The sequence below is a fragment of the Aphelocoma coerulescens genome, chromosome 25 (assembly GCF_041296385.1).
Source record: "Aphelocoma coerulescens isolate FSJ_1873_10779 chromosome 25, UR_Acoe_1.0, whole genome shotgun sequence".
Taxonomy (NCBI): domain Eukaryota; kingdom Metazoa; phylum Chordata; class Aves; order Passeriformes; family Corvidae; genus Aphelocoma; species Aphelocoma coerulescens.
This window is the reverse complement of record NC_091038.1, coordinates 2047677-2060361: the sequence shown is the minus strand read 5'-3', so window position 1 is coordinate 2060361 and position 12685 is coordinate 2047677. Positions and strand designations below refer to the sequence as shown.

Here is a 12685-nt window from a genome sequence, read left to right as displayed (position 1 = left end):
TCCCCATTTCTCGCTGGTTTTCCCCGTTTTTCCCCATTTCCCCCATGTTTTTCCCATTTTCCCTGTGTTTTTCCCATTTTCCTGCTGGTTTTTCCTGATTTCCCATTGTTTTGCCCCATTTCCCCCCATTTTTCCCCATTTTCCCTGTGTTTTCCCCCCTTCCCCCCCCATTTTTCCCCCTTTCCCTGCTGTTTTTCCCCATTTCCCCCATGTTTTCCCCATTTTCCCTGTGTTTTTCCCCATTTCCTTGCCATTTTTCCCTGGTTTTCCCCATTTTTCCCCATTTCCCCCCATGTTTTTCCCGGTTTCCCGCTGTTTTTCCCAATTATTCCCTGCTGGTTTTCCCCTTTTTCCCATGGTTTTTCCCCATTTCCCCCATGTTTTCCCCATTTTCCCTGTGTTTTTCCCCATTTCCTTGCCATTTTTCCCTGGTTTTCCCCATTTTTCCCCGCTGGTTTTCCCTGTTTTCCCCATGTTTTTCCCCATTTCCCCCCATGTTTTTCCCCATTTTCCCCGTGTTTTTCCCCATTTTCCCTGTGTTTTTCCCCCATTTCCTACCGTTTTTCCCCCTTTTCCCCATGGTTTTTCCCCATTTCCCAATGTTTTTCCCCCATTTCCCGCTGGTTTTCCCCATTTTTCCCCATTTCCCCCCATGTTTTTCCCCATTTCCCACTATTTTTCCCCATTTTCCCAGTGTTTTTCCCCATTTCCCACCGTTTTCCCCATTTTCCCTGTGTTTTTCCCCATTTTCCCTGTGTATTTCCCCCTTTCCCCCCCATTTTTCCCCATTTCCCACCGTTTTTCCCCATTTTCCCTCTGCTTTTCCCCATTTCCCCCATGTTTTCCCCATTTTCCCTGTGTTTTTCCCCATTTCCTGCCGTTTTTCCCCATTTTTCCCCATTTCCCCCATGTTTTCCCCATTTTCCCTCTGCTTTTCCCCATTTCCTTGCCATTTTTCCCTGGTTTTCCCCATTTTTCCCCATTTCCCCCCATGTTTTTCCCCATTTTCCCCGTGTTTTTCCCCATTTTCCCAGTGTTTTTCCCCATTTCCCACCGTTTTTCCCCATTTCCCCCATGTTTTCCCCATTTTCCCTGTGTTTTCCCCATTTCCCCCCCATTTTTCCCCCTTTCCCTGCTGTTTTTCCCCCTTTTCCCCATGATTTTCCCCCTTTTCCCACTGTTTTTCCCCATTTCTCGCTGGTTTTCCCCGTTTTTCCCCATTTCCCCCATGTTTTCCCCATTTTCCCTGTGTTTTTCCCCATTTCCTTGCCATTTTTCCCTGGTTTTCCCCATTTTTCCCCATTTCCCCCCATGTTTTTCCCGGTTTCCCGCTGTTTTTCCCAATTTTTCCCTGCTGGTTTTCCCCATTTTCCCCATGGTTTTTCCCCATTTCCTGCTGTTTTTCCCCATTTTTCCCCCTTTTTCCCATGGTTTTTCCCCATTTCCCCCATGTTTTCCCCATTTTCCCTGTGTTTTTCCCCATTTCCTTGCCATTTTTCCCTGGTTTTCCCCATTTTTCCCCATTTCCCCCCATGTTTTTCCCGGTTTCCCGCTGTTTTTCCCAATTTTTCCCCGCTGGTTTTCCCCGTTTTCCCCATGGTTTTTCCCCATTTCCCCCCCATTTTTCCCCCTTTCCCTGCCATTTTTCCCTGTTTTTCCCCATTTTTCCCCATTTCCCCCATGTTTTGCCCATTTTCCTGCTGTTTTTTCCTGATTTCCCATTGTTTTGCCCCATTTCCCCCCATTTTTCCCCTTTTTCCCCATTTTTCCCCATTTCCCACTGTGTTTTCCCCCTTTTCCTGCTGTTTTTCCCATTTTCCCACTGTTTTCCCCATTTCCCCCCCTTTTTCCCCATTTTCCCTGTGGTTTTCCCCATTTCCTGCTGTTTTTTCCCCATTTCCCTGCCATTTTTCCCTGTGTTTTTCCCCATTTTTCCCCATTTCCCCCATGTTTTCCCCATTTTCCTGCTGTTTTTTCCTCATTTCCCACTGTTTTTCCCCATTTCCCCCCATTTTTCCCCATTTTCCCCATTTCCTACTGTTTTTCCCCCATTCCCCCGTTTTTTCCTGATTTCCCACTGTTTTTCCCCATTTTCCCTGTGTTTTTTCCCCTTTCCCTGCCATTTTTCCCCATTTCCCTGTGTTTTTTCCCATTTTCCTGCTGTTTTTCCCCTCTTCCCCCCCATTTTTCCCCATTTCCCGCTGGTTTTTGCCCCCTTTCCCCATGTTTTTCCCCATTTCCCTGCTGGTTTTCCCCGTTTTTTCCCATTTCCCCCATGTTTTTCCCCATTTTCCCACTGTTTTCCCCATTTTCCTGCCGTTTTTCCCCATTTTCCGGCTCCCAGAGCTGCTGGCCTCGTACAACGATGAGGACATTTACCTGTTCGACTGCTCGCACAGCGACGGCGCCCAGTACAGCCGGCGCTACAAGGGGCACCGCAACAACGCCACAGGTCAGCCCTAAACCGGCCCTAAACCGGCCCTAAACCGGCCCTAAACCGGCCCTAAACTGGCCCTAAAACAGCCCTAAAACAGCCCTAAAACCGGCCTTAAACCTGCCCTAAACCTGCCCTAAACTGGCCCTAAACCGGCCCTAAACCTGCCCTAAACCTGCCCTAAACCAGCCCTAAAACCGGCCCTAAACCGGCCCTAAACCGGCCCTAAACCAGCCCTAAAACCGGCCCTAAACCGGCCCTGTTCGACTGCTCGCACAGCGACGGCGCCCAGTACAGCCGGCGCTACAAGGGGCACCGCAACAACGCCACAGGTCAGCCCTAAACCGGCCCTAAACCGGCCCTAAACCTGCCCTAAACCTGCCCTAAACCAGCCCTAAAACCGGCCCTAAACCGGCCCTAAACCGGCCCTAAACCAGCCCTAAAACAGCCCTAAAACCAGCCCTAAACCAGCCCTAAAACGACCCTAAAACGGGCCCGAAGCCAGCCCTAAAACGGCCCTAAACTGGCCCGAAATCGGCCCAAAACCGGCCCCAAAACAGGCCCTAAACTGGCCCTAAACCAGCCCTAAAATGGGCCCAAACCGGCCCTAAACTGGCCCCAAACCGGCCCTAAACCGGCCCCAAACCAGCCCTAAAACTGGCCCTAAACCGGCCCTAAACCAGCCCTAAAACCGGCCCTAAACCGGCCCTAAACCGGCCCTAAACCAGCCCTAAAACAGCCCTAAACCGGCCCTAAACCAGCCCTAAAACCGGCCCTAAACTAGCCCTAAACTGGCCCTAAAACCGGCGCTGTTCGACTGCTCGCACAGCGACGGCGCCCAGTACAGCCGGCGCTACAAGGGGCACCGCAACAACGCCACAGGTCAGCCCTAAACCGGCCCTAAACCGGCCCTAAACCGGCCCTAAACCAGCCCTAAAACAGCCCTAAAACCGGCCCTAAACCTGCCCTAAACCTGCCCTAAACTGGCCCTAAACCGGCCCTAAAACCGGCCCTAAACCGGCCCTAAACCAGCCCTAAAACCGGCCCTAAACCGGCCCTGTTCGACTGCTCGCACAGCGACGGCGCCCAGTACAGCCGGCGCTACAAGGGGCACCGCAACAACGCCACAGGTCAGCCCTAAACCGGCCCTAAACCGGCCCTAAACCTGCCCTAAACCTGCCCTAAACCGGCCCTAAACCGGCCCTAAACCTGCCCTAAAACCGGCCCTAAACCGGCCCTAAACCGGCCCTAAAACCGGCCCTAAAACGGGCACAAACCGGCCCTAAACCGGCCCTAAACCTGCCCTAAAACAGCCCTAAAACCGGCCCTAAACCGGCCCTAAACCAGCCCTAAACCTGCCCTAAACCGGCCCTGTTCGACTGCTCGCACAGCGACGGCGCCCAGTACAGCCGGCGCTACAAGGGGCACCGCAACAACGCCACAGGTCAGCCCTAAACCGGCCCTAAACCGGCCCTAAACCGGCCCTAAACCGGCCTAAAACCGGCCCTAAACCGGCCCTAAAACCGGCCCTAAACCGGCCCTAAACCGGCCCTAAAGCAGCCCTAAAACAGCCCTAAACCGGCCCTAAACCGGGCCTAAACCAGCCCTAAAACCGGCCCTAAAACGGCCCTAAAACAGCCCTAAAACAGGCCCTAAACCGGCCCTAAAACAGCCCTAAACCAGCCCTAAACCGGCCCCAAAGCAGCCCTAAACCGGCCCTAAAACAGCCCTAAAACCGGCCCTAAACCGGCCCTAAAACAGCCCTAAACCAGCCCCAAAGCCGGCCCTAAACTGGCCCTAAAACCAGCCCTAAACCGGCCCTGTTCGACTGCTCGCACAGCGACGGCGCCCAGTACAGCCGGCGCTACAAGGGGCACCGCAACAACGCCACAGGTCAGCCCTAAACCGGCCCTAAACCGGCCTAAAACCGGCCTTAAACCTGCCCTAAACCTGCCCTAAACCTGCCCTAAACCGGCCCTAAACCGGCCCTAAACCGGCCCTAAACCGGCCCGAAAACAGCCCTAAAACCGGCCCTAAACCAGCCCTAAAACCGGCCCTAAACCGGCCCTGTTCGACTGCTCGCACAGCGACGGCGCCCAGTACAGCCGGCGCTACAAGGGGCACCGCAACAACGCCACAGGTCAGCCCTAAACCGGCCCTAAACCGGCCCTAAAACCAGCCCTAAACCAGCCCTAAAACCAGCCCTAAACCGGCCCTAAACCAGCCCTAAAACAGCCCTAAACCAGCCCTAAACCAGCTCTAAAACAGCCCTAAAACAGCCCTAAAACCGGCCCTAAAACGGGCCCAAACCGGCCCTAAAACAGCACCAAAACCGGCCCTAAACCAGCCCTAAACCGGCCCTAAACCAGCCCTAAAACCGGCCCTAAACTAGCCCCAAAACCGGCCCTGTTCGACTGCTCGCACAGCGACGGCGCCCAGTACAGCCGGCGCTACAAGGGGCACCGCAACAACGCCACAGGTCAGCCCTAAACCGGCCCTAAACCGGCCCTAAACCGGCCTTAAACCTGCCCTAAACCGGCCCTAAACCGGCCCTAAACCAGCCCTAAACCTGCCCTAAACCGGCCCTAAACCGGCCCTAAACCAGCCCTAAAACCGGCCCTAAAACCGGCCCTGTTCGACTGCTCGCACAGCGACGGCGCCCAGTACAGCCGGCGCTACAAGGGGCACCGCAACAACGCCACAGGTCAGCCCTAAACCGGCCCTAAACCGGCCTAAAACCGGCCTTAAACCTGCCCTAAACCTGCCCTAAACCTGCCCTAAACCGGCCCTAAACCGGCCCTAAACCGGCCTAAAATCGGCCTTAAACCTGCCCTAAACCGGCCCTAAACCGGCCCGAAAACAGCCCTAAAACCGGCCCTAAAACAGCCCTAAACCGGCCCTAAAACCGGCCCTGTTCGACTGCTCGCACAGCGACGGCGCCCAGTACAGCCGGCGCTACAAGGGGCACCGCAACAACGCCACAGGTCAGCCCTAAACCGGCCCTAAACCGGCCCTAAACCGGCCTTAAACCTGCCCTAAACCTGCCCTAAACTGGCCCTAAAACAGCCCTAAAACAGCCCTAAAACCGGCCCTAAACCTGCCCTAAACCTGCCCTAAACTGGCCCTAAACCGGCCCTAAAACCGGCCCTAAACCGGCCCTAAACCAGCCCTAAAACCGGCCCTAAACCGGCCCTGTTTGACTGCTCGCACAGCGACGGCGCCCAGTACAGCCGGCGCTACAAGGGGCACTGCAACAACGCCACAGGTCAGCCCTAAACCGGCCCCAAAACGGCCCTAAAACCAGCCCTAAACCAGCCCTAAAACCAGCCCTAAACCGGCCCTAAACCAGCCCTAAAACAGCCCTAAACCAGCCCTAAACCAGCTCTAAACCAGCCCTAAAACAGCCCTAAAACCGGCCCTAAAACGGGCCCAAACCGGCCCTAAAACAGCACCAAAACCGGCCCTAAACCAGCCCTAAACCGGCCCTAAACCAGCCCTAAAACCGGCCCTAAACTAGCCCCAAAACCGGCCCTGTTCGACTGCTCGCACAGCGACGGCGCCCAGTACAGCCGGCGCTACAAGGGGCACCGCAACAACGCCACAGGTCAGCCCTAAACTGGCCCCAAACCGGCCCTAAACCGGCCCTAAACCTGCCCTAAACCTGCCCTAAACCAGCCCTAAACCTGCCCTAAAACCGGCCCTAAACCGGCCCTAAAACAGCCCTAAACCGGCCCTAAAACCGGCCCTAAAACCGGCCCTAAACCGGCCCTGTTCGACTGCTCGCACAGCGACGGCGCCCAGTACAGCCGGCGCTACAAGGGGCACCGCAACAACGCCACAGGTCAGCCCTAAACCGGCCCTAAATCGGCCCTAAACCAGCCCTAAACCAGCCCTAAACCGGCCCTAAACCGGCCCTAAAGCAGCCCTAAACCGGCCCTAAAACCAGCCCTAAACCGGCCCTGTTCGACTGCTCGCACAGCGACGGCGCCCAGTACAGCCGGCGCTACAAGGGGCACCGCAACAACGCCACAGGTCAGCCCTAAACCGGCCCTAAACCGGCCTAAAACCGGCCTTAAACCTGCCCTAAACCTGCCCTAAACCTGCCCTAAACCGGCCCTAAACCGGCCCTAAACCGGCCTAAAACCGGCCTTAAACCGGCCCTAAACCGGCCCTAAACCGGCCCGAAAACAGCCCTAAAACCGGCCCTAAAACAGCCCTAAACCGGCCCTAAAACCGGCCCTGTTCGACTGCTCGCACAGCGACGGCGCCCAGTACAGCCGGCGCTACAAGGGGCACCGCAACAACGCCACAGGTCAGCCCTAAACCGGCCCTAAACCGGCCCTAAACCGGCCTTAAACCTGCCCTAAACCTGCCCTAAACTGGCCCTAAAACAGCCCTAAAACAGCCCTAAAACCGGCCCTAAACCTGCCCTAAACCTGCCCTAAACTGGCCCTAAACCGGCCCTAAAACCGGCCCTAAACCGGCCCTAAACCAGCCCTAAAACCGGCCCTAAACCGGCCCTGTTTGACTGCTCTCACAGCGACGGCGCCCAGTACAGCCGGCGCTACAAGGGGCACTGCAACAACGCCACAGGTCAGCCCTAAACCGGCCCCAAAACGGCCCTAAAACCAGCCCTAAACCAGCCCTAAAACCAGCCCTAAACCGGCCCTAAACCAGCCCTAAAACAGCCCTAAACCAGCCCTAAACCAGCTCTAAAACAGCCCTAAAACAGCCCTAAAACCGGCCCTAAAACGGGCCCAAACCGGCCCTAAAACAGCACCAAAACCGGCCCTAAACCAGCCCTAAACCGGCCCTAAACCAGCCCTAAAACCGGCCCTAAACTAGCCCCAAAACCGGCCCTGTTCGACTGCTCGCACAGCGACGGCGCCCAGTACAGCCGGCGCTACAAGGGGCACCGCAACAACGCCACAGGTCAGCCCTAAACCAGCCCTAAACTGGCCCTAAACCGGCCCTAAACCTGCCCTAAACCAGCCCTAAACCTGCCCTAAAACCGGCCCTAAACCGGCCCTAAAACAGCCCTAAACCGGCCCTAAAACCTGCCCTAAACCGGCCCTAAAACTGGCCCTGTTCGACTGCTCGCACAGCGACGGCGCCCAGTACAGCCGGCGCTACAAGGGGCACCGCAACAACGCCACAGGTCAGCCCTAAACCGGCCCTAAACCGGCCCTAAACCGGCCCTAAACCAGCCCTAAACCGGCCCTAAACCAGCCCTAAAACAGCCCTAAACCAGCCCTAAATCAGCTCTAAAACAGCCCTAAAACAGCCCTAAAACCGGCCCTAAAACGGGCCCAAACCGGCCCTAAAACAGCACCAAAACCGGCCCTAAACCAGCCCTAAACCGGCCCTAAAACAGCCCTAAAACCGGCCCTAAACCAGCCCTAAACCAGCCCTAAAACCGGCCCTGTTCGACTGCTCGCACAGCGACGGCGCCCAGTACAGCCGGCGCTACAAGGGGCACCGCAACAACGCCACAGGTCAGCCCTAAACCGGCCCTAAACCGGCCCTAAACCTGCCCTAAACCTGCCCTAAACCAGCCCTAAACCTGCCCTAAAACCGGCCCTAAACCGGCCCTAAACCGGCCCTGTTCGACTGCTCGCACAGCGACGGCGCCCAGTACAGCCGGCGCTACAAGGGGCACTGCAACAACGCCACAGGTCAGCCCTAAACTGGGCCTAAAACGGCCCTAAAACCGGCCTTAAACCTGCCCTAAACCGGCCCTAAACCGACCCTAAAACAGCCCTAAAACCGGCCCTAAAACCGGCCCTAAACCGGCCCTAAAACAGCCCTAAACCGGCCCTAAACCGGCCCTAAACCGGCCCTAAAACAGCCCTAAACCGGCCCTAAACCGGCCCTAAAACCGGCCCTAAACTGGCCCCAAACTAGCCCTAAAACTGTCCCTAAACCGGCCCTAAAACCAGCCCGAAAGCAGACCGAAACCAGCCCTAAAACAGGCCCTAAACTGGCCCTAAACCAGCCCTAAAACGGGCCCAAAACGGCCCCAAACCGGCCCCAAAGCAGCCCTAAACTGGCCCTAAAACTGGCCCGAAACAGGCCCCAAACCAGCCCTAAAACGGCCCTAAAATGGGCCTGAAACCGGCCCTGAATCACCTGCCCTAAATCAACTTAAAATAAGCCCTAAACCAGCCCTAAATCAGCCCTAAATCAGCCCTAAATCAGCCCAAAAAATCAGCCCCAAATCAGCCCTAAATCAGCCCAAATCAGCTCTAAAATAGCCTTAAACCAGCCCCAAATCAGCCCAAATCACCCCAAAAAATCAGCCCTAAATCAGCCCAAATCAGCCCTAAACCAGCCCCAGATCACCCCAAAAAATCAGCCCTAAAACAGCCCCAAATCAGCCCTAAATTAGGCCCAAATCAGCCCCAAATCAGCTGAAAACTAGCCCCAAATCAGCCCTAAAATAGCCCTAAAACAGCCCCAAATTAGCCCCAAATCACCCCTAAAAATCAGCCCCAAATCAGCCCTAAACCAGCCCCAAATCAGCCCAAAAAATCAGCCCTAAATCAGCCCTAAATCAACTGAAAATCAGCCCTAAAACAGCCCTAAATCAGCCCTAAACCAGCCCCAGATCACCCCAAAAAATCAGCCTTAAACCAGCCCAAAATCAGCCCTAAAACAGCCTTAAAACAGCCCCAAATCACCCCAAAAAATCAGCCCCAAATCAGCCCCAAATCAGCCCTAAATCAGCCCCAAATCAGCCCTAAACCAGCCCCAGATCACCCCAAAAAATCAGCCCTAAATCAGCCCTAAATCAACTGAAAATCAGCCCCAAATCAGCCCTAAAACAGCCTTAAAACAGCCCCAAATCAGCCCCAAATCACCCCAAAAAATCAGCCCTAAAACAGCCCCAAATCAGCCCCAAATCAGCCCCAAATCACCCCAAAAAATCAGCCCAAAATCAGCCCTAAACCAGCCCAAAATCAGCCCTAAACCAGCCCCAAATCACTCCCAAATCAGCCCTAAACCAGCCCCAGATCAGCCCAAAAAATCAGCCCAAAATCAGCCCTAAATCAACTGAAAATCAGCCCTAAAACAGCCCTAAAACAGCCTTAAAACAGCCCCAAATCAGCCCCAGATCACCCCAAAAAATCAGCCTTAAACCAGCCCAAAATCAGCCCTAAAACAGCCTTAAAACAGCCCCAAATCACCCCAAAAAATCAGCCCCAAATCAGCCCCAAATCAGCCCTAAATCAGCCCCAAATCAGCCCTAAACCAGCCCCAGATCACCCCAAAAAATCAGCCCTAAATCAGCCCTAAATCAACTGAAAATCAGCCCCAAATCAGCCCTAAAACAGCCTTAAAACAGCCCCAAATCAGCCCCAAATCACCCCAAAAAATCAGCCCTAAAACAGCCCCAAATCAGCCCCAAATCAGCCCCAAATCACCCCAAAAAATCAGCCCAAAATCAGCCCTAAACCAGCCCAAAATCAGCCCTAAACCAGCCCCAAATCACTCCCAAATCAGCCCTAAACCAGCCCCAGATCAGCCCAAAAAATCAGCCCAAAATCAGCCCTAAATCAACTGAAAATCAGCCCTAAAACAGCCCTAAAACAGCCTTAAAACAGCCCCAAATCAGCCCCAAATCACCCCAAAAAATCAGCCCTAAACCAGCCCTAAAACAGCCTTAAAACAGCCCCAAATCAGCCCCAAATCACCCCAAAAAATCAGCCCTAAAACAGCCCTAAATCAGCCCTAAAACTGTCCCTAAACCAGCTGAAAATCAGCTGAAAATCAGCACCAAATCAGCCCTAAAGTAGCCCTAAAACAGCCCCAAATCAGCCCCGAATCACCCCAAAAAATCAGCTCCAAATCACCCCAAAAAGTCAGCCCCAAATGAGCCCTAAAATAGCCCTAAAACAGCCCCAAATGAGCCCTAAAATAGCCCTAAAACAGCCCGAAATTCCTCCAGAACCTTTCCCAAATCCATCCCAAAATCAGCCCGAAATCCTCACAAAATCAGCCCCAAATCTTCCTCAGAATCACCCCAAAAACAGCCCTAAAGCACCCCAAAATTCACCCCAAATATTCCCAAAATCCTCCTGAAATCCTTCCCCAAAACCCCCAAATCTGGGTCCGCCCAGGAGGGGTTTGGGGGATCCCAAAATCTCCCAAAAATCCTCCAGGGAGAGGGGAAAAAGGGAGAAAAAAAGGGGAAAAAGGGGGGAAAAAAGGGGAAAAAAGGGGAAAAAATGGGGGAAAAAGGGGGAAAAAAGGGGGGAAAAGGGAGGAAAAGGGGGGAAAAGGGAGGAAAAGGGGGAAAAAGGGGGGAAAAAAGGGAGGGAAAGGGAAAAAAGGGGGGAAAAGGGGGGGAAAAACGGGGGGAAAGGGGGAAAAAGGGGAAAAAATGGGGGAAAAAGGGAAAAAAAGGGGGGAAAAGGGAGGAAAAGGGGAAAAAGGGGGGGGAAAGGGGGGAAAAAGGAAAAAAAGGGGGGAAAAGGGGGGGAAAAAGGGAGGAAAAGGGGAAAAAAGGGGGGAAAGGGGGAAAAAGGGGAAAAAATGGGGGAAAAAGGGGAAAAAAGGGGGGGAAGGGAGGAAAAGGGAAAAAAAGGGGAGGAGGGAAAAGGAAAAAGGGGAAAATGGGAAGAGGAAAAATTAGGGGAAGGGGGGAAAAAATGGGAAAAGGGGGAAAAGGGAAAGAGGAGGGGAAAAAATGGGAATAAAGGGGGGAAAAGGAGGAAAAAGCAGAGAAAGGGAAAAAGAGGGAAGAGAAGGAAAAAGTGGGAGGAGGAGGAAAAAGGGGAAGGGAAGGAAAATCTGGGAAAAGAAAGAAAAAGGGGGAGGAGAAGGAAAAAGGGGGAAAAGAAAGAAAAAAGGGAAGAGAAGGAAGAAGGGGGAAGAGAGGGAAAAACTGGGAAGGGAAGGAAAAAGGGGAAAGAGAAGGAAAAAGGGGGAGGAGAAGGAAAAAGGGGGAGGAGAAGGAAAAAGGGGGAAAGAGAAGGAAAAAGGAGAAAAAAGGAAAAAGAGGGAAGAGAAGGAAAAAAGGGGAGGAGAAGGAAAAAAGGGGAAGAGGAGGAAAAAGGGGGGAAAAAAGAAAAAGGAGAAAAAAGGAAAAAGGGGGAAGAGAAGTAAAAACTGGGGAGAGAAGGAAAAAGGGGAGGAGAAGGAAAAAGAGGGAAAAGAAGGAAAAAGAAGGAAGAGAAGGAAAAAGAGGAAGAGAAGGAAAATCTGGGAAAAGAAAGAAAAAGGGGGAGGAGAAGGAAAAAGGGGGAAGAGAGAGAAAAACTGGGAAGGGAAGGAAAAAGGGGAAAGAGAAGGGAAAAGAGAGAAGGGAAGGAAAAAGGGGAGAAGAAAGAAAAAGGGGGAAGAAGAAAAAAGAGGGAAGAGAAGGAAAAAAGGGGAAGAGAAGGAAAAAAGAGGAGAAGGAAAAAGGGGGAAGAGAGGGAAAAAGGAGAAGAGAAGGAAAAAGAAGGAAGAGAAAGAAAAAGGGGGGAAAGAAGGAAAAAGGAGAAAGAAGAAAAAAGAGGGAAGAGAAGGAAAAAAGGGAAAGAGAAGTAAAAACTGGGGAGAGAAGGAAAAAGAGGGAAAAGAAGGAAAAAGAAGGAAGAGAAGGAAAAAGAGGAAGAGAAGGAAAATCTGGGAAGAGAAGGAAAAAAGGGGGAGGAGAAGGGAAAAGGGGGAAAAGAAAGAAAAAGGGGGAAGAGAAGGAAAAAAGGGAAGAGAAGAAAGAAGAGGGAAGAGAGGGAAAAACTGGGAAGGGAAGGAAAAAGAGGAAAGAGAAGGGAAAAGGGAGAAGGGAAGGAAAAAGGGGAAAAGAAAGAAAAAGGGGGAAGAAGAAAAAAGAGGGAAGAGAAGGAAAAAGGGGAGGAGAAGGAAAAAGGGGAAGAGGAGGAAAAAGGGGGGAAAAAAAGAAAAAGGAGAAAAAAGGAAAAAGGGGAAGAGAAGGAAAAAGGGGAAAGAGAAGGAAAAACTGGGGAGAGAAGGAAAAAGGGGAGGAGAAGGAAAAAGAGGGAAAAGAAGGAAAAAGAAGGAGAGAAGGAAAATCTGGGAAGAGAAGGAAAAAAGGGGGAAGAGAAGGAGAAGGGGGAAGAGAGGGAAAAACTGGGAAGGGAAGGAAAAAGAGGAAGAGAAGGGAGAAGGGAAGGAAAAAGGGGAAAAGAAAGAAAAGGGGAAGAAGAAAAAAGAGGGAAGAGAAGGAAAAAAGAGGAGAAGGAAAAAGGGGGAAGAGAAGGAAAATCTGGGAAGAGAAGGGAAAAGGGGGAAGAGAAGAAAAAA

At 52.8% G+C, this 12685-nt stretch overlaps 1 protein-coding gene across 1 annotated transcript in view; it reads left to right on the top strand.

Annotated features, from left to right (window-relative positions):
• The window catches only part of LOC138098482 (DDB1- and CUL4-associated factor 8-like), a 36449-nt gene extending 28509 nt beyond the window's left edge, over window positions 1-7940 (top strand). Inside the window, exons 9-14 of the mRNA XM_068995052.1 lie at window positions 2345-2452; window positions 4827-4913; window positions 5040-5138; window positions 5952-6038; window positions 7280-7366; window positions 7843-7940. Coding sequence (XP_068851153.1) covers window positions 2345-2452; window positions 4827-4913; window positions 5040-5138; window positions 5952-6038; window positions 7280-7366; window positions 7843-7940 — 566 coding nt within the window. The remainder of the gene's footprint in view (window positions 1-2344; window positions 2453-4826; window positions 4914-5039; window positions 5139-5951; window positions 6039-7279; window positions 7367-7842) is intronic.
• The last annotated feature ends 4745 nt before the right edge of the window (window positions 7941-12685 follow it).